This window comes from Catharus ustulatus, chromosome 8 (assembly GCF_009819885.2).
Source record: "Catharus ustulatus isolate bCatUst1 chromosome 8, bCatUst1.pri.v2, whole genome shotgun sequence".
Lineage (NCBI taxonomy): Eukaryota > Metazoa > Chordata > Aves > Passeriformes > Turdidae > Catharus > Catharus ustulatus.
Genome location: NC_046228.1, coordinates 27318474 through 27345982, shown reverse-complemented (window position 1 = coordinate 27345982; position 27509 = coordinate 27318474). Strand labels below are relative to the sequence as shown.

The following is a 27509-nucleotide window of genomic DNA, read 5'->3' as shown; positions in this document are numbered from 1 at the left end:
AATGGGAAAATTTTCTCTCCTTTACACTACATACTCTTCCATAGTATGCTCTCAGGAACTGCTGAACTAATCAAAGTAATCTCTCTGCAAAGGTGTGTACATCAACACCAAATCAAATAAAGCAGGGACACAGCTTTTATAATGTCTAATTTACTTTAAAAATATATATGTATTCATTTTACTATTTGATTACTCTGCCAAACATATTACAGGCTCCCCCCAAAATGCAAAAAAAAGTTGATGCTTCCAGGCTAACTGGAAATGAAATATTTTCAGTGCATTGACTTGTTGTTAAGACGAGGAGAAATAAGAGGGAAGAAAAATGTCATCTGTGACCCAGGGAAAAATAGAACTTTATGTACAAACTGTATTTGAACAGATTGAGTGTTGGCATTGTCCAAAACTAAGACATAAAGCAGAAAACTAAGAGTATATAAGCAAAGAAAATGAGAATGTTAAGTCAAGGATCACATCTGATCTAGTATTTATGCTTGTCTTGGTGATTGTATGTCTCAAACTTCGTGTCTTATCATTTTGACAAGATCAGGATGTAACTGTGCAACTCCTTTGAGTACATAGTTCACACATGGAAGACCTCCCATTGTCTTATTTCTCTGCATGTCAATCATTTCTGTACTTTCTGCCCTACTCTTCAATAAACTTCATTTGAAGATAGTATGAGCCTTTGCTAGTTTCACGTTGTGGCTTTCTGAAATGACATCTCTGGCTATTTCATAGTAAAACGCAGAATTACCTTCCAAAAAGGTCCTGTTCCCCAAAATGTCCAATACCATTGTTTGCTGCATCATCCTTACAGTGTAAGCACTATGTATGCACAGAGGGGTGGATTTGGAGTTCATATCAATGTCTTTTGAAGTTTGTACATTAACGTCACATCCACCATTGCCCTGATAGTCATATGTCTGATGTCACACAGAGAGAGAAGAAGGGAAGAGCACACTCTACAAAGTGACCATAGAATCTCAGACATTGGCAAAGGTGAAACTTGTCAGTGGATCAGCCCTCTCTGGGCGCAGTTCTGCCACAGCTGGTTTAAATCTGCCTTGGTTGCATCTACCAACACTGCAGGGCAGGGACACTCAATGAAATCTCTCTGCCTTTCATAATGGGCCCACTAATAATTACTCTTAGAGTGTCATAGTTTGAGAGCCTGTAGAAGCATCTCTGCTGGTTAATGTTCAGTGGTCTGGTGACAACAAGGATTGCTTCCCTCCTGTTGAGGGAAAACTGCGACCCTATAGGTGAGTGCCTTTCATTAGAGGCTCAGCTCCCATTCACACAAAGAAATGTAACCCTTCAGTATATGGTTGGATACTGCAGGTGTTCATTTAAGGAGAGGTACGTGTGCAGAGCTGGAGGAATGTAGTTCCCACCATCACTAAAACAGCCTTCTCACAAAGGCTTTCCAGTAACAGTCCACACCATCTATTTTTAATACCAACTGCAGTGAAGCTAATAGCTTGCATCAGGGTCATTTGGACAGCGGGTGAAAGGCCTAAACTCTGTTACACTCAGGATGCAGTATCTGCTAGAAAAGCCTTTTCACACACTGTGCCTAATTCTCTGTTGCAATTAAACTTTACAACAGTAATGGGCCTTCAACTGGGAATACAGCAATTCATCTCTTTGCAAAGTGGAATGTAAAGCTAGATTTGTGTATATGTGTTCATGTGTGCTTTACCTAAACACGGCTGAAAAGAAAGCATGCAACTCTTGAAACAGATGGATATTTGCTGTTTTCTGCTTAAGATACTTGTGTGGGGTTTTTTGTTTTGTTTTGTTTTTTAACTAAAGAGCAGAAAAGGATGATGTCAGGTCTTATCCCTATGTTTGTTTATTTTTAGAAGTAGACCAACAAACAACCATGACCTAAATTCTACAAGACAGAAGTGCATACAAGCACATTGTTAAATATCAGAATCTATTTGAGTTCTGACAATTTCAGCAGAACTGTACACATGCATCTCCTTTAAAAGCAGACTACAGAAACTAACTCACCAATATGGTGAAAAAGAACGGTGCATTTGAGACAGAGTGAGCTCCACCTTTTAACTTCTTTACTTCATACAGAGATAGTGTGGGAATAGCATTGAAATTCAGACATAAATTGATCAAAGGCAAAAACAGATACCAGCACTTTTAAGTGAGCATCATTTTTATACTGTCATTAAAGTGAAGCTGGAATGAGGATGGAACAAGCTGCAAACTGGGCATGTGCGGACTCTGCCCTCTCCCGTATTTAAATGGAAGCCGCTGCTGCTGCCCTTTGCTAAGCTGATGATGGACTGAAGCAATCTGAAGCTCTAGTGAGAAATTCTGCACTGGATCTCACACCATTCCAAAGAATCTAACAACCTGCTTCACACACACACAAAGGTAAAGTGGCTGACTTCAATTCAGAGGACAGCTCTTCTTTCTTGGTTTTTGCTTAGATTTTGTTCACCTGAATAATCAGCCCATTCAGAAGGGGATCTTTTGTCCCTCCGAGGAAACCAAGAGCACCAAAAGTGTGGAGTCCTTCAATGCATGGAATGACTCGGAAGCCAGTTCCTATACACTGATGGATCTGCCTCATAGAGCCCCAACAGTAAGTGTTTTCTGTCACTTAAAGCTGTAGCATGTAGATCTCTGGCAAGGCTGGCATTTATAGGACTATAAATCAACAGTTAAGGAGCATGTACACATTTAATGCTGCAGTGCAATACTGAACTACACAACAAAAACCTTTAAATCTTCTTTTTATTCCTTTAACTATCTGTTTAATGCAGAGAGGGCTATAGAAGCAGTGTTTTTCAGCAGAGTTGCATGGCAGCTCATAGCAGAAGACAGGCAGGAATGTCTAATGGTAAAGTGCATCAAATATGTTGCAAACTATCAAAACAAGATGTTCTTGTATGGTAAACTGCTGTTTTGCAGTTCAAACACAATGCTCTCTTGTGTTGTTATTCAGGGCGGAAATCCCCATAATTTCTGTAATAATCTGTAAGTGCAGTGGAGTGCTTATGTAAATGTTAAGAGAGTTGCTATGTGCAGTTACCCAAGAAAGTTGTCTGGAAGGTTTTCTCAGGTAAGTCCTATCAAAGCTCTTTCTGAGTTTTTATATACTGAAGAGAAAAACATTTTCCTTGCAAGTGTTAAAGTGAGAATCTGTTGTGATGACACTTCAGGTTGGAATTTTTTGGGTTTGCTAAAAATTTTCTCCATCCCACCCCACAAGCCTGAACCAAAGGAGTTCAGAAGTCCTCTTCTTGGCTTTGTTTCTCAGAATATTATTAGGACTACAGGTTTTGTTCATGTGCTGTTTTTACAAAACTATGTTTAAAAGTTTATAATGAAAACACATACCAACCTAATTTTTAAAGTTTTTAAAATCTATTTTTTAATAAAACCTGGATATCTGCAGTATACCACAGAAAAATAAACAAAGAAGTGTCCTGAGCCAAGGTGCTTACAAGACTAAATTAGAAGGATAACACGTGAAAAAGGATAGCAGAACATAGCAGGGAGGGGGAAAGGGGACTGGAGAGTGCATGGCAAAATGGAAAAGGATTCTGGGGACACAGTGATTTACACCAGAAAATTAAAAATTGATCTTTTCTGCATTCTGCTGGAAGATCTAATTAGCTGTCCCCTTCCTCTCCCCAGGTCAAGTGTCTGTATCACCAGAATTTTGCATTTTAACTTGACACAAAAACTGGTTTAAGAGAGTTTCAGGAGTGGAAGCAGTGTGTGCTGCCTGTGGCTGAGATTAAATCTGGAAGATAGGATACGAAATCTGCTATCCAAATTGCTCCACAGGACAAGCATCATCTATGGAAAGCCCTGCTGTCTACTGGAAAGAGGGCTTAGCAGTTAGCGTCACCCTGCTGAAACCATAATTGAGGGGGGATTACACTCCTCTCTGTGCTGCCTGTCATCACAGAGCAAGTGCCCACAGAGGCAAGCTCAGAAATCAGAGCAAGGACCTGTAAAGGAAAATAAGTGCTATCACTTGTTTGAAGTCTCTTGTAGGTAGGCAGTACAAACACCCCACAAGGAATCCCAGGAAATTATAGTGTTTCTGGTCAGATAATTTTTCTAAATTGTGTAATTTGTTGTAATGTAAAAGGCCTAACACTATCATTGGTTGTATAAGTCATACTGTGTAAATAAGTGGCTTCTTTACCTGCATTTGTAGGAAAATTAAGAACAAAGAAACTTGTTATATTGCCAAAGTTCACATTGAACTGCCAAAACTTGCAATGTTTTGGAACTGGGCTGTATTCTATTCTAATATTCTTCCTGCAAAACCAGTGCCTACAGTTTGAAGTTAGATGAATTCATAAAAGCAACCACATAGCACTCCCTATTTTCTTTCCTCTTTTGTTGTCTTGTTTTACACCAAATTAGGTACAATGCTTCTGCCATATTCAGGCAGCTCCAAAAAAGAATGGATGTTTTTTCTCAGTAATAGTTGAATTCTATTCTTGGAATGATGTTCTTTTATCACTTACACGCAAATACTTTTCTCATGCTATGGGGATATGTACTGAACTTTCAAAAATGGTATATCTTAAACTAGAAGTTATTCACAGGTTACCTGGTTTGGTTCATTTGGGTTTTTTTAATTTAATCAATTATGAAGGAATTATTTAGAAAATATTCTCTTTAGGAAACTGTATGATAAATGGCTTCTCAAGACAAAATAGACACAGGCATCAAATATTCCTGGATTTAATATCTGATCTAGACTTCCTTGTTCACCTAGGAATTGGGATTTTGGTTTGGATTGCAAAGGAGTTCCTTTATCCTTTCAACTGTCCTCCGATTAATGTCTTGACAAACTTTATGCTGAAATACAAGTTATGCCCTATGTGCCTTAATGAATCTGCCCTGTGGCTGATTCATCTTTACTCCTTTCTCTGCTTGCACCAAGCTTTAGTCTGTCTCTTCCTAAAGAAGCAAGCTGGTTCTTCAGATTGTCCCTCAAGGAAGTTCTGTCTGCCTTCCTTGCAAGCAGCTGTGGCAGCAGGTAGTAAATATAGAGTAATGAGGCTCCATGTTGTGCTGCAGCAAGGATTTAGACATATTTATCTATAAAACATTTGCTTTTCTCCAAACTCCCAGAAAGCAGCTCACGTTTGTAAGTCTCAGGCAAGTTTACTGCAAGACAACTGAAAACACAGTTCTGTTTTAGTTGTTTTGTTGTAGGCAGTAGACAAATATTCCTTTAGAGAAAACACTGAGCATTTTAAGGAGGCAAACTTCCTTAAACCTAGCTACTTCCCTCTACTCTAGTGCTTCCACAAGGACATACTTAAACCTGTTGGAAAGAAACCCACTGACACAGAAAAACTCAGTAACTTCTTGACTGCATCTATTGAGGCAAATGACAGAATAGGATTTAGCAAAGGAGTACACCTATATATGAAGGATTAAAATTTATGGAGGACTAAGATTTTCCTTTCCAATGGATAATAATGCTGTTTTAGGGTTTAGTATCTCTGCGAAATGCCCAGATCTGGCTAAAGGCAGGCTGGTGTTTTGTCAGGGATGCTCATCTGAACCAGTGCGGCACTTCTCAAAGTGATTCTGCTAAACTATAGTCTAAATAAATAATAAATTATATGCCTTCCAGAGATTAAAAAAATAAATTCTTACACAGCTCTAGCAAAAGGCCTGTTTTCATACATGCCTAAAGTCATAACACCTGCTTTTAATCTTGACTAAAGGTTGAGAGGGTTGGGTTTGTTGAGCCTGGGGAAGAGATAGCTTTGGGGAGACTTTAGAACAGCCTTCCAGTACCTAAAGGGGCTACAAGAAAATTAGAGGGGGAAATTTTACAAGGAGATAGGGTAGGACAAGAGGTAATGTGTTCAAACTGAAAGAGGGAAGGTTTAGATTAGATATTAGGAATAAATTCCTTACTGTGAGGATGTGAAGCTCTGGAACACATCGCCCGGAGAAGCTGTGGATGCCCCATCCCTGGGGGTGTTCAAGGCCAGGCTGGATGGGGCTCTGAGTAACCTGGGAGAGTGGAAGGTGTCCTTGCCCATGGTAGGGGTGTTGAAACTAGAGGATCTTTAAGGTCCCTTCTAACCAAAACCATTATATGATCCTGTGAACATCCCCCAAGACCACTCTCCCCAGGGCTGCTCCCAGTCCCTTTTTCACTCAGCCTGTATTTGTGCTTGGGATTGTCCTGACCCACATGGAGGTCATTGCATGTGGCCTTGTTGAACTTCATGAAATCTGCATCATCACACCTTTCAAGCCTGCCCAGCCTCTCTCCAGGATGGAATCTCTTCCCTCCAGCGTGTCTGCACCACACAGCTGGGTGTCATCAGCAAAGCTGCTGAGAGTGCCCTCAATCTCACTATCCGTATTGCCAACAAAATGTTAAATAGTGCCAGTCCCAGTCCAAATATCTTCATTACAAGGTGTTTATAGAAAGAAGGTTGAACAGAAAACATGCAAGGCAACACTGCTGTGTATTATCACTGCAATTGAAATAGTTGGTCAGAGTATTCTCAAAGGACAAGTGCTACAGTATGGATTGCAACAGGGGGATTTTTATTCACCCCTGCCAACCAAATACTTGTACTATGCAATGACAGTAGAAGACAGAATAAACAGGGCTAATGCACTGGAGAAACTAAATAGAGAAAGGCTTTGGGAATTATCTGATTTCTTGATTATCCTGCTGACCTGATTTTCTCAAGCCCTATCTTTTATTTCATGTCCTTTCTTTTGATTCCCACAGAAGACACAGGCTGAACTTGATACAGACACGTATTTTTGTCTTCCACTAAGGAAGCTGTGTGTATGTATGCAACTTAGTGATGGATTTGAAGTGCTTAGGCCTGATCTAATGCCTTCTTGATCAACTAGTACCTTTCTTTGACGTAAAGAATAATAATTGTATTTCCAATGAAAATAGTGAAACTCCTTTTTTTTAATAATTGATTTTTATCTTTTAGAGAACAGCTGAGTTGTATCCTCTGGTAAAAATCCAAGGTCTACAGGAAGTCCACACTAAAATGCTAATTTATTCCTTTTGCTGCACACCTTTTCCTGATTATATATGTAGCTTTATCATTTATGCCCTAGCACTGCTCCAGTATAAATATTTTTTTACTATGAACTTGTTTCATTAATGAATAAGTAATTTTACTCTTCTACTTTCCCTTAACTAACCTTGCCTCTTTTGTGATTTGTCCATGTATTTATATTTATCTTTCAAATTTTTCCTTGTCCTTAGTGTGCTCCACAAATTTCATTCAAATTAAAGCCAATTTAATCTCTTCTTCATAGCCAAAACAAGCTTCTTTAGTTGCTTCATTTCTATTACATTGATCCAGTTCTGATTAAATGGATAGCTACAGTGAAAAACCATCAGAAATTTCCATTTTCCATTCCAATAGTAATCACAATTAACTCTCTGCAGAACAGTTGTTAAAAAATGTTATAGCCACAAGACTAAGGAGAAATAAAACCAACCCAAACCAAAGAACACCTGATCTCATTTACTTGAAAGAGTTTTATCTCAGACTCTCCCTATCCACTTACTACTAGTACTGGATTACTTTTGTTAGTTTACTAGAAATGTGTTGAACACAGCAATTTCTAGCTAGGCAAGATGCCCCATGTTGATGATGTTACGCCAACTTCCTCTTTGCTGCAGGAACCTGAACTATAAAACCATAAATGCCATAACTGTCATTCAGTTAGTGCATCAAACTTAACATTTTGCTCCAATTACAGTAACACCAGAATTACATTTTCTTTCTCTAAGATCAGAGCATTTGTCCAGCATTTCATTGCTGCTAATGTAGGAACCCAGGGAGTGCACTCTGGTGGTTGAGGATTGCTGTGGGCAGGTCTTCAGCCCATAAAGCAATCTCATACAGAATTCCAGGCTCTCCTGGGGTTCACCTCTTACTACTGCCACATTGGTTTTAAATACACATTGCCTGTAATAACCTCAGGCCAACCTCACAGATGTATTGGGAAGCAATGTCTGCCTCTATTGTCAAAAAATACATGTTTCCAATACTGCAATCTTCAGACTTGGCTACTGAATTTCGTTTTGAGTTATTAACTGATTAAGACACAAATGCTTCAATCAAGTTGTTTATTAAATACTTTTCAAAAAGCAAAGTACCGTGATTCAGGCAGACCAAAACCAGAACTGGTGTGGAAACCAGGCATAAGGTAGGAAGGATTTGTGGTTTTGTTTTTCTGATCCTCAATTTAGTTTCCAAAAGACTCTTGTTCAAGCTGCCAGGCTTTCAGTAATCAGCTCTTGAGGGCAGCTCAAAATTCAGTGTGATACAGTGGGAAAAATGAATAATGAAGTGGCCATTTTGCTAAAGGAGTAAATGCCTATTTATCCATAGAACATTTCTACTTAGTTAGAGAATCTAGCCCGTGATGTCAGAGGACAACTGAAATTGTACTTCACAGGTACAGAAACTTTCCTGAAATTAAATCTATAGGAAGCTTACTTGTTAAATACTGCATTACCTGATATCAAATTCAATGAAACAGGTCCCTTGCCTCTTTTTTCCCTCTATATCCTTCATTTTCTTTTGGGAGAGAATAGGTTGCTTTTCTTCACTAAAATTCTAAATTGACACTAAGCATACAAACCATCCTTTGCCCTTTGCACTGCTGATGGAATATTTACCCCCAAAGATGATCAACAGTAAATGGAATTTGAATTCATTCTGACTTTTTTTGCTTGTCTTTTTGGATTCTTGACCATTTTCCCTTCTACAGAAGTACATGCCAGCTTATTCAGAAAAGTTTGGCAGTATACCTGTGACCTCTTATTTGCCCCACAGACGATGACATTGCAAGATGTTCCTCGTGCCTTTCCCACAGTGGATGTCCCAGATCATGCCCATTATACGATTGGAGCTGTCATTCTTATAGTGGGGATTACAGGAACTCTGGGTAATTTCATGGTCCTCTATGCTTTCTGCAGGTACCTTTCTTTTGAATGTCTTTTTAAATGTTCAGATGTATGAACTTGAACTGTATCCTGTGCACTCAAACACAGTCCAGGAATACTATTAGACTACTTTACTGGCAGAGTAAAATGCACCAAGAGTCATTGCTGTAGGAAAAGAGTGGCAACCTGCCATTTCCCTCCAACTTCCTCCCATTAACCACAGCCATAGCAAAACTTAGCAAGATTGTAAAGAATCACCCAAGCAATATTCCAATAGAAATGCAGCCAAAGCAGAAATGTTACTGTGAATTTTTTTCTGCTGACTGTGTCTTCATTGAACTGATGGGCTGGTTTGCATCCTTGTACCTCATAAATCTGCTCCATTTTAGATATTTCGTTCCTCCTGCTTCTTACAACTCAGTGTCTTTCTTTCCCCCATTCATTAGTGGCCATGTCCTATTTTTTTCACTGTTTCCAACACTTGGTTAATTTCCTTTTAGCTAAAGCTACATTCCAAGTTCTCTATCTGACGGAAATTGGATCTCTGACAACAATGTCATATGCTCACCATTCCTGTTCACTCCTCATTCTGTGTCTGATTTGTCACACTGGGACAGAGCACTGACATGATGTTCAAGGCAGTGAAATTCTGCTGTGTGATTGTCTTTAGGCACTAATGTAATAAACCAAAATAACAGCAACAAATTATAGGATAATTTGGCTGTGTCAACTTAGATCACTGGAGTGCAAATGAAAGTTGTTTTGGTCTCAAGCTTGTATTTATGGGCAGTAGGTTTCAGCACATTCATTCAGAGTAGATACCAACACTTAAGTGAGAATGACAGTGACCTTAAGAAGAGAAAAGGTGTTGGCATGCAGATCAGATATGTGAGGGTGAAGTACATGAGCCAATTTAGCTCTTTGGCTGGTCCCATACAGGAAATCTAGTTATTGTGATGCCTGGAAAGGCTGACCTGGAACAGAGACTAGGCAGAGCAAAAGGAATAAAATAGTTATTTATTGAAAGGATGCACTTTGGGCAGTGCAAGAGCCTGGCTGGGGCTACACCCAAGTCAAATCCAAGATGGATCCTGGTCAGGAGTTTTTACACTTCTGTAAGTTTTGGTTCATCCACACATTGGGGTCAATTGTCCAACCACAGCTCCATGATATGAAATCTCAGCCCCCTCGGTTGCCCCCTTCCCTCACCGTTGCTTTTTCAGTACTGGTTGTCCTTGATTCTCTGGCTAGGAAGGACTGTTTTGTCTAACTACCCTGTGAAGAGAACTCATCAACACCCAACATGAAATTCCAGAGTTACACACTAAGCAGCAGAGAATCTGAAAAATATAAAAGCTAAAACCCAAGGCATCAATGGCACTTCCACTGGAGGACACAGCTTGTCTTCATTTGAAGGTGATATTAAGACAGAAAGGGATACTGATAGCTAAGCAACGAGTACATCAGAAATTCAGAAAACAGTTTAAGTGCTTACAAAGCAGCCTCAAGTAATGACGAACTGTAAGGGAGCCAGCTGCCTAAAACAGAAGTGTGTTCAGTGAGTACAAATCCACACAACCCATAAGCACCTACTAATAATACCTCCTTGCTCCTAAATTGACAGAAAGGGGATGGTGGTCCTAGTGATTGATTCTGGACCAGTCAAAAAATGCATGGTTTATTCACCTATTTTTCAGTTATGTCTAAGACTGAAATTGAGAAAGGAGCTAAGTAGTTACATTGAGCCCCAAAGTGAAGAGTTCTCAGTTGAGTTTTTATGGTTTTAAAACATGGTACTGTAATATTGTAAATAACAAAAGCAGGCAGAATACACTGAAGGATGCTTATTGCTCTTTTAAAGACAGAGTTTGGGCCAGTGAAATAACAGTCACAGAGAAGAACTGATGTAAAACAAAATATTTGATGTGGTTCATAGTGAGTTTGCTTAATCCCTGTATTAGGAAGTCACTGCTGATAAGATCAGCAGTGATAAATGCATACCCCTTTTCCTTAACACAGCCCAGATCCAGACATCCATAGTGTACATCATCTTTAACTTCCTGTTAATCGTGGACATGCAGTGCACTGGTTAGAATATTTAAAAACCAGTGTGATTTATCCCCATCACTGAGCTGGTATTCAAAACAATCCTGTAAAGTTCACAGGAGTATAAGGGTGTAAAACTGAGCTTTACTTGTGTTCTCTCACAAGGGAAATGAGAAGTACTCTGCTTTAGCTTACCATGTAGTGTTCCTTGGTTTTGTGAACTCAGAGGAAGGAGTTACAGCATAATTAACAGTGCAGCGTGTTTAGCAACATTTCTTCTGATCTCTGTAGGAGCAGGAGCCTTCAGACTCCAGCCAACATACTCATCATCAATCTAGCTATTAGTGACTTCCTGATGTCCATTACACAGTCTCCAGTTTTTTTCACCAGCAGCCTCTACAAACACTGGATTTTTGGTGAGAAAGGTTAGTATACATTCTTTGTAAGATTTCACTATGTATGTTCTTACCATAGTGGCAGTTAATCTATCTATCCTCAGGTCATCTTGCAATATTGAGAACATTCCTCAACATTGTTTCAGTGTTGACACAAACATTTCTTTGAATATTTGTGTCTGTGCCATCATGAGAGGAAAATTACATTAATGGGACAAAGGCACCACTGGCGACATGAGGCACAGCACTAATCTTGCCAGTGTTCTTCCCCAATCACCTCATGACTTAGTTACTGTTGGAGTCGTCTGACAAAGAGGCACTCCCCCACAGCACACCAGCTTAAAAGCCCTTCTAAATAACCTGCTCTGGGATTTGCACCTGGCATAGTGAGGTAAGATAGCCTGGAAAACCTGATTTTTTTTTCACAACAGAAATGGTAAGAAAATGTGGAATGAAGGTGCTTTCATTCTTCCAGTATAATTGTTATAAGAGGAAGACTAATCTTTGCTTCTTGAACAGGTACTGACAGAAAAGAAACTCAGAGAAGTAAAATTTCTATTTTGATCTCTGATGACCAAAAGCATATTTTATTTTACTTCCTTTAGGTGTTCATTTGCATACATGTTCAAAGTAATCCAAATCACTCCGTTTAATCATTAGGTTGTTTGAACAATTAAAATCACTCATTAATGTATTCATAGTCTGAATATTTACTTCAGCTAAATTATTCATTAATATATTTGCTGCAGTCTTGCTGCCCTTGAGATATGAACAGTACCAAAGTAAATATATCCCATTGTTAAGCAAAACAGCTGCTTCTATGGGACCTGCAGTAAAACTGGAGTTAAATGAGATATTAATGGACTGCTGAAATGATCCCACTAGAAGCATCAGAAATCAATGAGTAAAAATATGTTAAGTATTACTGTCTCCAGCAATTGAAGCAAACAAAATCTTTGAAGTTTATCTCCATGGATAATGTAATTAGCAAGACAGACAGCAGCTTTGAAGTAGCATTATAATTGCAGGAAAACTCAAGTTTCATTGCTTTACAAATTCCAGAAGACATTAGTTCATAAGAAACACAGACTTGAACTCTCCTAGAAAAAATCAGCATGGGTAGATTAATTTCACTGCTACTTCTGTCATCTTCATTGCAAGGCTGTGAGCTGTATGCCTTCTGCGGAGCTCTATTTGGCATTACATCTATGATCACTTTGATGGTGATTGCCTTGGACAGATATTTTGTCATCACTAAACCTCTGGCTTCTGTTGGAGTGACGTCAAAGAAGAAGGCCCTAATAATCCTGGTAGGAGTCTGGCTGTACTCTTTGGCTTGGAGTCTCCCACCCTTCTTTGGATGGAGTAAGTGAACTGGAATAAAACTTTTATGCCCTCATAGCATTGGATTAAAGATCAGTTAAAGGTACAGAAGAGGGTTGAATTAATAGCTCACATACAAGGCTCAAGTAGTCCAATTTGGAAAAAAAAGAGATGAAATACATGCTGAAACTGAAGGTCTCTAATCAAAAGAAAAGAATGCAGTGGGCATTACATCATATTATATGACAGTGGCACTTTTCCTTAAGCACATGACTAGCTGCACAAAGAACATTAGATAAATTCATAGCCAAAATTTATGAAGAATGTGCCTGCTCATTATCCCATGTCTACTCCCATTGAATCAAATTCAACAATATATATTAAATAAATGTATTTGTGTTATTTCTGATGTATTTTCATCCCCAAAGGTGCTGTCTAAGACAGCAGTGTCAATCTAATTCTTTTTATTCACATAAAAGAGGAATACAGTCTGAGCATTAGTGCCAGGAGATCTTCAATAAGTCTTCACTGTGTTCTGGATGGACAAATTGCTCTTGGTGTTGTCCACATTCTCCATTCAGTCATTGCTGTTGTTACTGGCTTCCAATAAGCATGGCATTTAGTAGTAACTAAAATGCTTTACTAAATTTTAATTTCACACATGGAAACTGGAACATTGATACAGCACTTTGATCATTGCAATTTGTGACAAAACGAGTTTCTGTTATTCTTCCTCACTTGAATCTGCCTCACTACCATTAAGTTTATTTCCCAAGAGTCACCAGTTGCAGTCACTAAGTTAGAATGAAGTCATCATTCAAATCCCCAGCCCACCACTATGCTCCTTAATTCCAGAAAAGAATGTCTGCCAACTGAGGTGAGAACACAGAAATGTTTGACTAGTAAAGGATGCAACAATCCAGATACTCAGGTACTGAGTACTGAGTACTCAGGTACTGAGCAGAACTTCAGCAGTTTTGTTATTGTCATATTATTGCCAATCTGGTCCCCCTAAACATGAAGCATGCTTAAAGCAGGCAAACTGCAATACTGACAGAAGCAGTCTTTGGTTGAGTGAGAAGCTGTTAGAATAACAAAATGACAATATAGCCGTAGATTATAGATTTTCAGTTGAAGAAGGTGGAATAATTGCTTGAAGGGTGTTATTATCTTGTAATTAGATTGTAATAGTGATCACAGTATGAACTCTCACACTGTAATTAGATGCATTTGAGAACATCTGGTGCAATATTTTGGAGAGCGGAACAGAAAACATCAGCATAAACAGTTAAAATTCCAAAGTAAAAAGATGTTGCTACTGCCAATTTATTTACTTAACAGTTCAAAACAGTTCCTTTAAAGAGAATACATTTTATTTCAGGCAGAACATTGAGTATGTATAATTTATTTTTTTAAACTTCTATTCAGCTTTACTTCATGACAAAATAATTTGGGCAACACAATAAAACTTTCTCCTTTGCCCAGTAAATTTTTCTTATCTGCACATACTTAGAAAAGTGGTACCTAGAGCAATTGGTTTGACTCTAAAAAGAAAGGAAGAAAGCAGTTTGACAGGAAATGGAGATATTTAAAAACAATACAGGTCTGGTGCAAGACCCAAATAAGTATTTGGAGAGATTCCCTTTGACTATGATGTGTTTTCAACAATATTTAAGACTGAAGTTCTGTTCTCTGAAGTCTTAGACTGCTGAACATAAATACAACAGGAAAACAAAATAAAAGGAAATATAAAAGTGCTTCATATGAAGAATTGTTTATCCTTTTAAACCCTTATTTTCATTTTCAGAGAATAGGACTAAATCCCATCTTATTCTCAGTATCTTCTATTAATTCTGCACTCAGAATAACAATCACTTAATGGTTTTTGCCTTCTCCCATCTTCCTTTCTAGGTGCATATGTTCCTGAGGGTTTGCTGACTTCCTGTTCCTGGGACTACATGACTTTCACACCATCAGTCCGTGCCTATACAATGCTACTTTTCTGCTTTGTCTTTTTCATTCCTTTGATTGCTATCATATACAGCTATGTCTCTATCTTTGAGGCTATCAAGAAGGCCAACAAGTAAGTAGCCAACAGTCCTAGATTTTTGTCCTTGTGTTTAAGTGACCATTCTTTTCTTGAAACAAAGAAAGAAAGACTATAAGAAAACTGGGACATTTCTTGTGTTTATTTTGTAAGCATAACTGAAGCAGTAAACCAAACAAGAATTCTGTCACTATTCAACATGGTAAGAAGCATGATTCTTAGAAGGGCCATTCCTGAATTTAGGCCTGAGCTTATCAGTATATTATCTAATGACATGGAAAAGGGTACAGAAATTAACCAACCAGAATAAAAACAAAAGGAACCTCAGAAACACCTAATGACTGTGTATCAATAACTATTTCACAAAAAAACCAGATGGAATTACAAATTTAAAAAAAAAAAGATAAAAAGAAAAGGGTGAAGAGGAGATTAAAGATCTAAAAGCAGACCTCTGAAACAAAAAGCTGTTGCTTTAAAAATAAAGGGCAGCCTGCCACTCCACGTGCCATCTGAAGATAGCAGTCCCATAGATCCCAGAGGATCTGGCCACTTAGCTCAGAAATACAAAGTGACAGCAAGGGAGCAAAACAGAACCCAGGGAAGCAAAGACTCCTCTAACTGTTTTTAACTCAGCATTATTCAATTGGCTTGAATACCTGCTTTATGTGGAAAATCTTTTGGTACAGGGCAGTTTCTTTCATTGAAGCACATGTGGGTTTTGCCATTGATTAGTGCAACAGAAGTGCATCAGATTGTGAAGGATGAGTCATGTATTTGCATTAACATGCAATAAAAGTGCCTGAGTTTTAGCCTTAAGTAGCAGAAGAGCAATTGTTGCCCCACTTCATGAAGCTATTTGCTCCCTTCCTTACCTTCATTTTTTGCTGCTGTATGTTTATTTTCCCTAGGTCTATTCAGACATTTGGAGGCAAACATGGAAATAAAGAATTCCAGAAACAGTATCAGAGGATGAAAAATGAGTGGAAGATGGCCAAAATTGCACTGATTGTCATCTTGTTTTTTGTCATTTCCTGGTCACCATACTCTGTTGTTGCTCTGGTAGCTTTTGCTGGGTAATTATAAATGTATCAGCAAAGGAATATTCAGTGATAGAAAAACATGTGAAATTGTAAAAGACAGATGAAAGTCAAAGTTACTTGTCATGTTTGATGTCTGAAATGTGTCCAAAACATTCACATATTTAGGAGTAATATTTAAGAAATGGGGTACGTGCTGTCTGATTTTTTCTTAGTTTGACTTTAAGAAAATTAAAAATAAAAAATTTAAAAAATAAATTTTAAAAAAGAGAGAGAGAAAGAAAACAAGAATATTATTACTGGCAACATAAGCTGCCATGCTGAAGATTTCTGAAAGCATTCTCTATGCTAGGATATTTGAACTATCAGAATTTTATTTAGCACCAAAATGCTAAATAAAGCAGTCCAAAAAGATCCTCCCAGGGGTTTATTCTCTTTTTTTTTTTCTCTATTTCTTTAATCCACAGAAGTAGATTTTTTTTGTATTACATCAAACTGCTGAAATTCCTTACATGTATAAGCAAGTACAAAATTAGTACATACTTGTTTTGAGAGCTTTTTGATGCTGGATATAAAAGATCATAAATATAAATCATCAGCATGTTCTTCAATTATTTGTCAGCATTTTATACATTAATTTCAATGGAAGCATGACAGTATTAAAACACGTAGCTTGACACAACAGTTGATAAAATCCAGGCACAAGTAATGGATCAGGAATCCAGATGTCTTGGCTCTATGTGGTTATTTCTCCCACCTTGAGATGTGAATTTTCCTGTGCTTCAGTTTAGCCTCTCTAAAATGTGTGTGACTATCTGTTTTAAGAAGACTTGTCACCTGCAAAACCTCAACTGGACGATTTCTATGACAGTACAAAACAGTTTTCTTTGTATTTTTCAAGTCAGAGATAAAAAGTAGGTGTTCCTAAAATTGACACACAGCTCAAAATTACTCATGATGGAGCATTTTGGGATATGAGGGTGATTTTTGTTACACATCCAGGAAAGAGGCTACTGCAGGGCGTGGTCTCAAACACTGCTTAGAAAGGCAGTTTCCTAAACACAGCACTTCTAAAATCTTAGGTTTAAGAAGAAAAAATACTGAGGGAAGTGGATTCTCTCCCTTTGTATGCAGACAATGGGTAATTCCCAGTGCAACTAACATTTTTTCCATTAAGGCAAACACATTCCTCACTCAGAAACATGAATCCTTTGCATGTCTCCGAGTGTCCCGTTTCCTGTCAAAGGGGAACTTAGGTATTGGACATCCTCCATTGTGACATGTGACCAGTTAGACAGAGAGGAGAAGCAAGAAGACACAGAAATGAAGCACAGATATCTTGCAGTACTGTAAGAGACCTAAAAGAAAATCAATGAGAGGATGCTTTAACCTGACCCCTATGTAGAACTGTTGCACTGTCACGTACGATTCAGTATCTGCCTTAGAAGGATCAAGTACCTGCTGAACTTGACTTCTGCTCCATGTCTCACACTCAAAAAAATCTGAACAAATGAACAATTTTATAATTCTGCAGTATGTTAGAAATTAGCATTTTTAATTTTTGCTTGTAAAGATATCTGGGGAACAACATAACTTCGTTCCGATTTTTTCCATTTCTTAACTATGTCTTTTATACAATCCTACTGGAATTTTCCAGAGATTAATAGACCAAGTCTGGATGTCTTCTGTGGAATTTTATTGCAAGGGACTCAGATAAAATCTCACTGCATGCTACATATGGGAGGCAGACACGGAGTCTGTGGCTATAGTCTTGGACTAGACAACTCATCTGACAGAGCAACAACATATGAAAAAGGAAGGAAGAACCTTAATTCCTTCAGAAAATATTTTGAATGGGGAATAGTGAGCTAGCACACAATCGTGCTCACTAATATTTTTGGTCTATAGGTTGCATTTTCTGGGAATTATTAGCTTAAACACAGGAATGATTAGCTTAAACACAGGGCTTTGCCATTGTTTTTTTCTGTTAGCCAAACTCTCCATCAGCCTTACCAAAGCACTGTCTCAGGTCAGGGTCAAAAACTCCATTCCAGTAAGGTCACACTGTGTATTATCCAGAATCTGTGAAGATTTATTCCTCTAATCAATGTTTTTAAAGTATGATCAGGAGAAACCATGTTAAAAATTGCACACAGAGAACATCCTTATCAGAGAAAAGCCTTAAGAGGTGAAATGGCAGCTCAACATTCAGGCGGCTGACAAAATCCTTCCTATATTGCAGTTGGCAAACCATTTCCACCTCATCACAGAGCGTATATATTCCCATAGTATGATGAAAAACTTCCTCACCAGGATGGTGAGGCCTTCTTAAAGGTTGTCATTGTCCCTAGGTTAAACAACATGGGAATTACCACAATCCTGAGTCACAGTAGTGAAGTACTGCCAGAGAAGCCCAAAGAAAATCGTATTTCTCAGAAATGTAATTAGACTGATGTCGATCTTTACAGGCAAAAGATGTAGAATTTGTTGTCTCACTGCTTTGGTACAGAACTCCCCTTTTACTCTCTCTAGAGCCTTAAAACACTGTCTTACCACTGTGTAACTGCATAGACAATGCAGAACTCAATAGTAAATGCATGATGTGTTTGCATTACTCTAGGTATTCCCATGTCCTAACACCTTTCATGAACTCCATACCAGCTGTGATTGCCAAAGCTTCTGTCATCCATAACCCCATCATTTATGCCATCACTCACCCCAAATATAGGTAAGTTCACTCTTACAAGCTATGCTTAACTTAGCAAAGAAAATCTGAGTAAATTTGTCACTTTTAGGACTATTGCCTGACCTCTTCTTCACCTGCTCATTTTAACTCTGTTGTACAGCCTTGCCCTTCCCAGGAACACTCCTCAATGCCATAGAAGTGTCAGTGGAATTTGTAGTTGGAACAAACTACTGTGCAGATGGTAGTAAGAGATGTTTATGGATACTGATCTGTATTTACCTATTGCATTATAAAAGATGGAAACTTTTCCATCTCGAAGGAAAGTGCCGTAAATTTTTAACTGTCTTCATGAGAGGCAGACATTGGGCCATGCTGCAAATAGCACTTTGTTACATTAACCAGGCCAGTGAGAGAGGTAATACAGTGAGCCAAGCCACCTCTTCCTTATTTTGTGCATCCTCCTCATGTTTCTCAAGGCATTCGTATTTCAGGTAGTATTTCTTCTGACAGGTAGAATGAGGGGTCAGTACCACTCCAAGTTCAGGTGCAGGCAGTGAGATTTGACAGACAGCAGCAAAGCCACAGATAGGCTCTTGTTTCACCAGTTACAAAGGAACTTACATACCACTTACTACTGAGGAACAGAATAGAGAAAAGGTGGGCAGGAGCATCTATGTGGGGAAGGCTGGCAGGAAGAGGAAAGCTAGCCCAGTTTCCTAACTCTGCACATGAGCAAAGTAATACAGTAAATATAAATGCACATTCTGTACAACTCTACAGATAGCCAGCAAACAGATGTGTAAGAGGAGCTAGAATAGCTGCTTAGGGGAAGATTAAAATAATTCATTATGTAGTACTTCTGCGAGGTTCAGTTTAAAGGGACAGAATTTTATTTTTGCTCTGATTAAGCTGAAAGCAGATAAAATATCATTTTAATAGCTCCCTTCAGTTCCAAGAGTTATATTTTAATGCCCTTATCCCTGCCAGGCAATAAATTTGAGTTCTGCAGAGCACTGTGAATAAGTGATCTTGCAGAGTGATTGTATATGAGATATCTGATATCTGGAAAACTCTTTTTGTACCCAGTAATTTCCCAGCAGCATTAATTCATGTCTTTGAATAAACGCATTCATTGTTTATGGTGATTGATTTTTTGTGCTAACAGAGAAAAATCTGACTGGTTCTACCTCTTATCCATCAGAAGAGCCATTGCAACACATGTTCCTTGCCTAGGACCCCTACTGAGAGTTTCTCCTAAAGACTCATGGTCCTTCAGCAGTTACCACTCCTCCAGACGAACGACCGTAACCAGCCAGTCTTCTGCGATAAATGGGCTGCAGAAAGGAAGAAGGAGACTGTCTTCTCTCTCTGACAGTGAATCAGTAAGGGAGACACTTCCCATTCACCCATTTTTAACTGCAAAGCAATTCATTTTCATATAGATTCCTTCCAAATGATAGATTCTTCAGATGAAATGAATGATGGTGCTTGCTATAAAAGCTCCAGAGAAAGTGGAGGAACAAAGCGAAATTAAAGACAGAAGGCTGAAGTGTAAAAGCAGAATATAGATAATTTTCTTCTTGATGGTTGGTGACACTGAAGGAAGAGTGGAAGGATGGAACAACAGGAATTTTAGAAAGTAAAGTTTACCGATAACATTAAAGTTGTACTTACTTAACAGTAAAGGAAGCACAGAGTAGTCAGAGCTCAGTTGAATGTCTGATCATACTTTTAGGTTGTGCTTGTCTAACCACAGATTTGCAGTCTTGACACAGAAAAAAGAAACTGCTAGTCACAAAATAGTTCTCTAGTGAAAGCAAGGCTGAAATTAAATAGATAATGCTCTCTGAAAGTGGAATGTATTTGGTAGCATATTAATCATCAGATTTAGACAAATCAGTAAATCCATTACAGAATCTTTCTCACAGAAGACCTCAACAGCTTGCTGTTGCCAGTCTAAATGGAAACAAATGCTTTGCACAGCAGCTGAAAACAGGGCAAGTATCCAGACTCCCTCCTGTAACTCAAAGTTATACTACTAACTAAGCATATTAGTTAGTTCATTGCAATAATTTCAAACTAAATTTCCAAATAACTGAAAAGTCAAAAATTTCTTGGCAATTATTTTTCACAGTCAGGATAAGAATTGTATCTAATCCAGCCAAGTGCTAAATTTTGACAGTTGTTTTTAACAGTGACGTTCCAACTTCTTTGGCCTCTCTGTTCTTTTGACTTCTCAGTCCAATCAAAATTAAATTCTTCTGGTTTGTAGCCTCCAGTCAGGTGGAAGGTTTTAAAACTGGCTAATAGAAAAGGAACATCTTTATATTGCATCTCTTGCACTACAAATCTTGATTCTTAAAAAAACAACAGACTCCCTCAGTAGCATGGTTTTGTTTTCCCATTTATTGGAACAAAGTTTATAAACCCAGGACTCCTTCCTGAAACAAAGATTTCTAAAGCACTGCTTCTGCAGTCCTGAGACATTTCCTTCTATTTATTTCTGCTTCCACCCAAGCCACTTCGGAAACTTTGGCCCTAATTCCTCCCAACACCTGTGCTTCCTGAGTGGGTAGTACAGTGGAAACACTGTCTCCTTCAAGCTATAAGAGGAATCAGAGAAGTTTCAACAATAAATTGTAATGAAACACTATTTTCTTTCAAATTTTTCAGTGCATCCTGTGGAGGAAAAAAAAAGTAAGCTGAATTTTAGATGAAACATACTTATTAGTTTTATTCATACATCTTATAAGCAAACATTTTATGAAGTTATATATATCAGAACTTTTGTGAAATGTATTTTATACAATGCCTGTCTCCTTTATGGTTTCTGTCTAGGTAAAACTGGAGCAAATTGGATGAAAGTCTAAGGGACCTAGAGTGAATGTTTTTGCTGTATTAATTTTAGGGCTGTACTGAAACAGAAACTGATACTCCCAGTATGTTCTCCAGACTTGCCAGAAGACAAATTTCCTATGAAACGGATAAAGACACAATTCAGACTAGTGAAATAAGAGCCAAACTGACAAGCCAGGATTCTGGAAACTGTGGGAAGGTAATAGACTGTGTAATACCTAAATTCTCTGACAACTGACAAGTTAACAAATCTGCACATTGTGTCATAATTAATTATGAAGGTTCCTGCCAAGAAGAAGCAGATAACCTATGAGTTAACACAATGAGTAATGACTTAAAGGCTGTAAAAGGTCATCAGCTTTTTATTCCCACCCTGGTTCATTATTCAGCTGTCTTCATTGCTGCTGTTTTAGAGAATTTAGCATCTGAATGGAGAGGTGTCTCATGTTTGATTTTAAGTGCATATTTAGTAATATTTGTCTTTCACTGTCCAAATTACTTGGTCGATCTTTCTGTTCTCTCACTATTTGCTACCGAATGAACACATATGGTAAGATGTAAAAAGTAAGGCTATCTTTAACATATCACTACTTTTCAGTCAGTCCTCTGCTGTCATGGTTTTTTCTCCTATGCATATTGCATATGTAAGATATTGTGACATACCTTTATGCCATTTATGTCTGTCTTATCTGTGTTCATTTTTCAGACAGCTGTAGATGCTGATGACATATTGATGGTGGAATTGAATATCACAGAGTGCATGGCTACACCTACTGTAAGAACTGTTATTTTAATATTTGGCAACAAAAACTAATGACAATCCCAGTCCATGAGCATAAATTAAGCTGTTTTTTAGATGCAAAAATTGCACAATATTCCCAGCACAACGCAGAAAACATGACCACAAAGGGTAGACCATTCTGAAACTGAGCAGAAGAAGAGCATAGAAACTATAGGATTTTTCTGAAATTCAACTTCTTCAAGGGACCTGAATAATTTCTTGAATTTAGTAAGTCCTCTGATGAGGTCTGTGATTTCCATAGTGGAGCATGGAAGCATTAACTTTGTGCCATCTTTATATTAATGATGTATATGCTAAGCTGAGACAGCCATTCTGATGGCTGTACCTCTGAGACAGCCTTAGTCCTGTGACAAGTACTGCTGTACAAAGTGATGTTGTTAACTATTTAATGTTCTCTGTTTTGGGTTGCAGCAAACATCTAAAACATGCAGCTTGGAGGAAATCAAGGTCAGTCTTTGAAATATGCCATGTCACCTATTCAGTAAGATGTATGTTGTATTAGTGTCTGTTTCTTCTTCATCTAACACAGCTACAGCACACGGGCAAAAACATCTGATATTCTCACAACTGAGTCAGCTTGCCTTAATTCTCAGCAGACATAGAAATAAAAGCAAAGAGTTGACAGATGAAAACAAGGCAGTTTTATCTTTGTTGCACTAACCCCAATGTAATACAATCATCTTAAATTGTCTATTGTTAGCAATGATCCTTATGAGTTATTGTGAACCTTATCCTAACTGATTTTTGGTACTGTGCAAGTGACAGCTAACATCTTGTATTATCAAAAAAATGCTAGTTAATCTTTCCCTCAATTCTCACCCTCATTTTTTACCTCATTATGTCCCTCTTCAAATTATCCACGCCGTTAACACTATGTTTTACATTACCTCTTGCCCAATGACCCTAAGCAGTCCCTCTTTATGGAGGGACTCTTTACCCAATTGAATTCATAGGCTGTCTGAGCATATTCGCAATATTTCTGTTCATAGTTGAATGTGCTGTCATTCGCTTGGTTTTCTTCAAAGTAGACCAGCAGCAAATGCATAGACTTTAATGCTTCAGCACATTAGCTTGTTTAACAGGTGGGGTTTTTTTTCATAAGCTATTAATGAAATATTAAAAAAATGTTCAGATCTACTTTTCCCTCCGTCATTTAAGTTTGCTTTTCAGTCAGCCACAGGAAGTAGCAAAGTGCTAAATATATGCCATTTTTTATAGATGATTCAATGGGATGTCCTTGTAGATGTTTGTGTTCATTTCTTGTAAATCTTTGCATCCTTTAGAGAAGTGAGAGCCTGAACAGTATTGGACAAAGAAAAGGAGAGTCTCACCAGGGATCATCTTCAGCCCAGATACCCAGTATTACAGTAACATACAGCAGCGTCCAAGGAGTAGAGCTGCCTTCTAGATACAACTCTGGTTTCCTGCACCCTAAATCCAGCAGTCATAAGCAGAACAAGAAGTTCAGCAGTTGAGTGGTACAAGCCAGAATATCACCATAGCCAACAGCTCTGGAACAGCTGTGGACTGGCTGAATCCAGAGTACCTTCCTAGATTGGTCTGAAATGCTCCTATAAAGACACAGCACAAGACAAGCAAGGATAAAAACATGAGGAGTGATCTTCTTAGCATCAGAACTCTCTCCAAGGAATCACATCTTGATCTGAGTCACACTGTAATTTTAGTATTTCTTCTTTATGCAGCTCATGAAGAAATTGCTTTCATTTGGATTTTACTCTGCTCATGTACATTGCCCCCACTGTAGACCTTACCAAGAAGCCTTCTAGGATTAACCTGAGACAGAATGGAAGTGTGATATTCAAAACTGGCTTTGTTCACTTAGTGTATTAACTTCAAAGCTATTACAAAGCTAAAGCTGAGAAATTTGGGGGGAGATGTACATTACTTCCTGAAGACCGTTTCTTCATTATTGTGACGTTTCTCAACCAAACATAAACTTAATTACACACAGTCAGTGCTCCCTTCTCTTATTAATGACAAGTTTCCCCCCATTTTCTTCTACAATCCAATGAAAGACAATGCACTTTAGCAGTAATTTGAAGTCTCATATCTTTATTTCAATTCCTGAGACAGGGAAAGGAGTAACACTTGAGGAAAAGGCTATGGTCCTTTCCATACTTAGCTTCTTTTCCAGCAGTGGCTTAAGAGATTATTTTAACCCATTCTCAGCTAACTTCCCCAGAGCTATAGAAGATTATTGGGAAACTCCTTCTGACTTTCCTTTAGCGGGTTTCATGAGAAAAATGCAGAATACAAATCAATGTTTGTACTGAAAGGTCTTATGGTAAGTCAATACATGTACTTCCTGATACTTCAAAGTTGTTTACCCTTTGAAGTGCTTTTCGAAAGTAAATATTGGGAGGAGAAGGTTTAGTTCCGCAAAAATAGTTGTTCTAGAAATGTATGGAATCTACATCACCCTCACTTTGGTATTTTCATTTTTCCCTTCTCTAAACAGCAGCATTTGTATAGCTGAGGGCTTTCTTCCACAGTGACTAAATCCATGAGATTGTACTTCTTTCCCCTGAAAGGAAAGGGAAAGAGTTCTATCAATAGTGACTTTCAGCTTTTCCCTGGTGTCTCTTCTAGTGTATAAGAAGAAGTGAACAAAATTAATTTGCAATTCGTAGCAGTCATTCCAAAGTTGGGCTGAGCCCAAAAGTACAGGGCACAAAGCACTATTGAAACAGTTCTTCCCTATAGGCCCTCTAGCAGTTCTCTCTTTGGTTGCAATAATGGAGGGAACTCAGCAAGGCATTTTGTCCTACATAAATCAATTTTTTCCTATGTCACGTCACAAAAAGCTATAAAATCAATAAAAATGTAATGAGCTTATTATTTTGAGGGGAAAAATCAGTAGGTTCCAGAAGGTCTGGGACATTTTTTTGAAGTAAACTACTGGAAACTTAGGTCAAACTGAGGTTTATTAAAAGAAGGTTATTAAAACTAGAAATTAAGGTGATAATGACTTCTGCAGCAGACAAATGTTAGATCGTGAAAAAAAGTGAGGCATTCAGGCTGATAATAAACTGTCAAAAGAAACACACTGTTCAAAATCCACAGTGTTTTTATGTAAATGAAATCACAGGCATCAGAGATGGAAAGGAGCTGTTACAATCTCTCCCTTCACATACCACAACAGGATATTGTCTCCCAGCAGAGGACAATATTAAACTGATAAAATATACAGCTAGCAATAAGGAGAAGAAGAGAGAAAACAGGAAGCATGTTCAAAGATATTCATCAAGTCTAAGGAGTTCTATTACGACTTTTTGCTGACGCTTTTAAAAATATTTAAGAGCATGAAACATATAATACTTTCTTTGTCATGAAGACCATTGACACTACTAAAACATGGGAAGAAACATTAGCAAATGCTGCCTTTTTCATATGGGTCACAAAAGGCTGAATCTGTCAAGAAAACAGGTCTAACTCACACATGCTGATTGATGTGTTAACAAGGAGTGTATGATATGTGTCACTAATAGCGAGATCCTTTGCTCCAGTCATGATTTTGTTCCAAACAGTATTCTTCAAGACTGCACTCTGTACTCTTCTGCATTCCCTTCCACTTTTAGAGGGTATCAAAAGAATACTTCCATGGCTAGAAGAGCTTTACGAAACCACAGCATGTTGTTCTCTGTATCCTTCGACTCCAACATGTATTAGAGATTAGTTCGTATCTATAAAAAGAACTACAGCTGTTCATGCTCATCTACTTACAAGAGACTTGCAAAGCATATATTAATTAGGGAGAATTTGTATGTGAGCACTTCAAAACCCTTGTGTGTACTCTCTGTGTAGCTAACTGCTTTGCCTTCCTTCACCTCTGCTGTGTCTATAAAAATCATACAAAGGAAAGCCTACAAAATTCATCTCATCTGAATAGCTCTACAAGTGGTTCCACACTGTAACCCCTGTGGCATTTGGAATAAATCATTATTAGTTCATATTTCATCTCATCCTAGCAGATTTATTTGTGTCCTGTATCCTCCACTTGGCAGCCATTCTCTTGGTTTTGCTGTCTCTTTACACCCTTCAACACAGATGACTGATTGGATTAAAATAATTTAGGACTGAGATGATTCACGTTTCACTTAAAGTCAACTGTACAGGCTGTTCTGCAGAGACTGCCTGTAGTTTACCATGCACTTGGACATGTTCCAGTGACTTGGAGTGTGACAGGACTAGGGCAAATCTGAGACACCTCCCTTTGGCCTTTTGTACTCCAGCAGCTGTTCACAGAGCAGGCTGCTGGCAAAGGCAATGGGCAAGCAGTGCTGGGAGTTAACACACAAGCTCTGCCCCTTCACGGGGACACAAACTCAGCCTTGGGTCACCAGTGAAACTGTTTGGTCTGATCATTCAAGCAATTCTGCAAAACTGCTGAGCAAATGGTCACTACTGCTGGACCTGCAAAGGACGTGCCAAGAGCCATTGTAACGAATGGCTGCTGCAAGCCAAGACTGAAGGACGGCATAAGACAGCAGCCACATGTTGCCAATCTATCCAATTTTCACATACAACCAGGGTCTTACTCCCCATGTTTTCCAGGTTACAATCACATGCCATACTTTTGGAAACTTTTTTACACCCACCACTGAACTAAAAAATGGCGTCATAGAATATGACATTGAGTATTGGCATTTCACACATTCTCAGGTAAGACAGAATAGCAAACTGTATTTTCCTTGAAGTTATGTGCAAAACCCACAGCAAGCTCGACATTCAGAAGTAAACAAACGTAACCAAAGTAAACCCAAAGCTTTTTTGGGTGTTTCTAGAGCTTTAGGGTGTAACACGGGTAAGTCACCATTCCCACATGTGCCCATTTTCCTCAGGGTGCTTGGTGCCATTTTTCCCTCAGGGCATCCCAAGAAGTGCTGCCATGTTCCCTCATGCTCTGATCCCTCTGTGAAAGGTGCTGCTGTCTCAGTAACTCTGACAGGGCACCTATCTGTCACTGCTGCTGAAAGCACTTCTGAGAGGGCCCTTATCTGCAATGCAGTGTTACCATCAGACAATGGTATTTCAGTGGCTGGTAACAAGTATCTCTGTTCAAACACTTGTGCTTGTAGCCTTGGAGTTGCTAATGTCATAGGAATTTTATAAATAGGTTTATATAAAAGCAGTCTTAAAACAAGTAAATAAATTCTTACTAGTGTCATTCTGAGCAACTTTAGACATGAGTCACGATCCTGTACACCTAATGATTACTTACCCCATTGAATTTATAACCTAAATGATCAATTTCAAACTTATGCAAACTTCACAGCTGACAAGATTTACAAGCTGTCCTATTTACTTCCCTTCTAAGGAGAACAGACTGAGCAGATCATC

The 27509-nt window shown here is 38.3% G+C and overlaps 2 protein-coding genes across 8 annotated transcripts in view; one reads left to right on the top strand and one right to left on the bottom strand.

The window, feature by feature from the left end:
- The window catches only part of WAPL (WAPL cohesin release factor), a 137288-nt gene that overhangs the window by 100076 nt on the left and 9703 nt on the right, over window positions 1-27509 (bottom strand). The window lies entirely within an intron of this gene.
- Window positions 2277-26121, top strand: OPN4 (opsin 4). Of its 7 annotated transcripts, XM_033065630.1 has the most exons (14): window positions 2277-2397; window positions 2486-2608; window positions 2972-3088; window positions 8847-8989; window positions 11294-11427; window positions 12559-12762; window positions 14632-14803; window positions 15676-15840; window positions 18425-18532; window positions 19656-19872; window positions 21399-21545; window positions 22053-22121; window positions 22560-22595; window positions 23432-26121. In XM_033065630.1, exons 3-14 carry the CDS (start codon window positions 3047-3049, stop codon window positions 23621-23623), a joined length of 1629 nt encoding a protein of 542 aa, XP_032921521.1. In that variant the 5' UTR covers window positions 2277-2397; window positions 2486-2608; window positions 2972-3046; the 3' UTR covers window positions 23624-26121. The 7 variants fall into 7 exon arrangements, with proteins under 7 accessions (XP_032921521.1, XP_042635415.1, XP_032921523.1 ...); XM_042779481.1 differs by having other exon boundaries at window positions 2277-2608; window positions 19692-19872; XM_033065632.1 differs by lacking the exon at window positions 2972-3088 and having other exon boundaries at window positions 2277-2608; window positions 19692-19872.

Bases quoted from the DNA above. Each gene is read 5' to 3' on its own strand.
- OPN4 (XM_033065630.1), top strand. From the start codon at position 3,047: ATGTGCAGTTACCCAAGAAAGTTGTCTGGAAGGTTTTCTCAG. The intron at 12,763-14,631 runs GTAAGTGAACTG...CTTCCTTTCTAG, and splicing joins CCCACCCTTCTTTGGATGGA to GTGCATATGTTCCTGAGGGT. The intron at 21,546-22,052 runs GTAATAGACTGT...TTCATTTTTCAG, and splicing joins ATTCTGGAAACTGTGGGAAG to ACAGCTGTAGATGCTGATGA.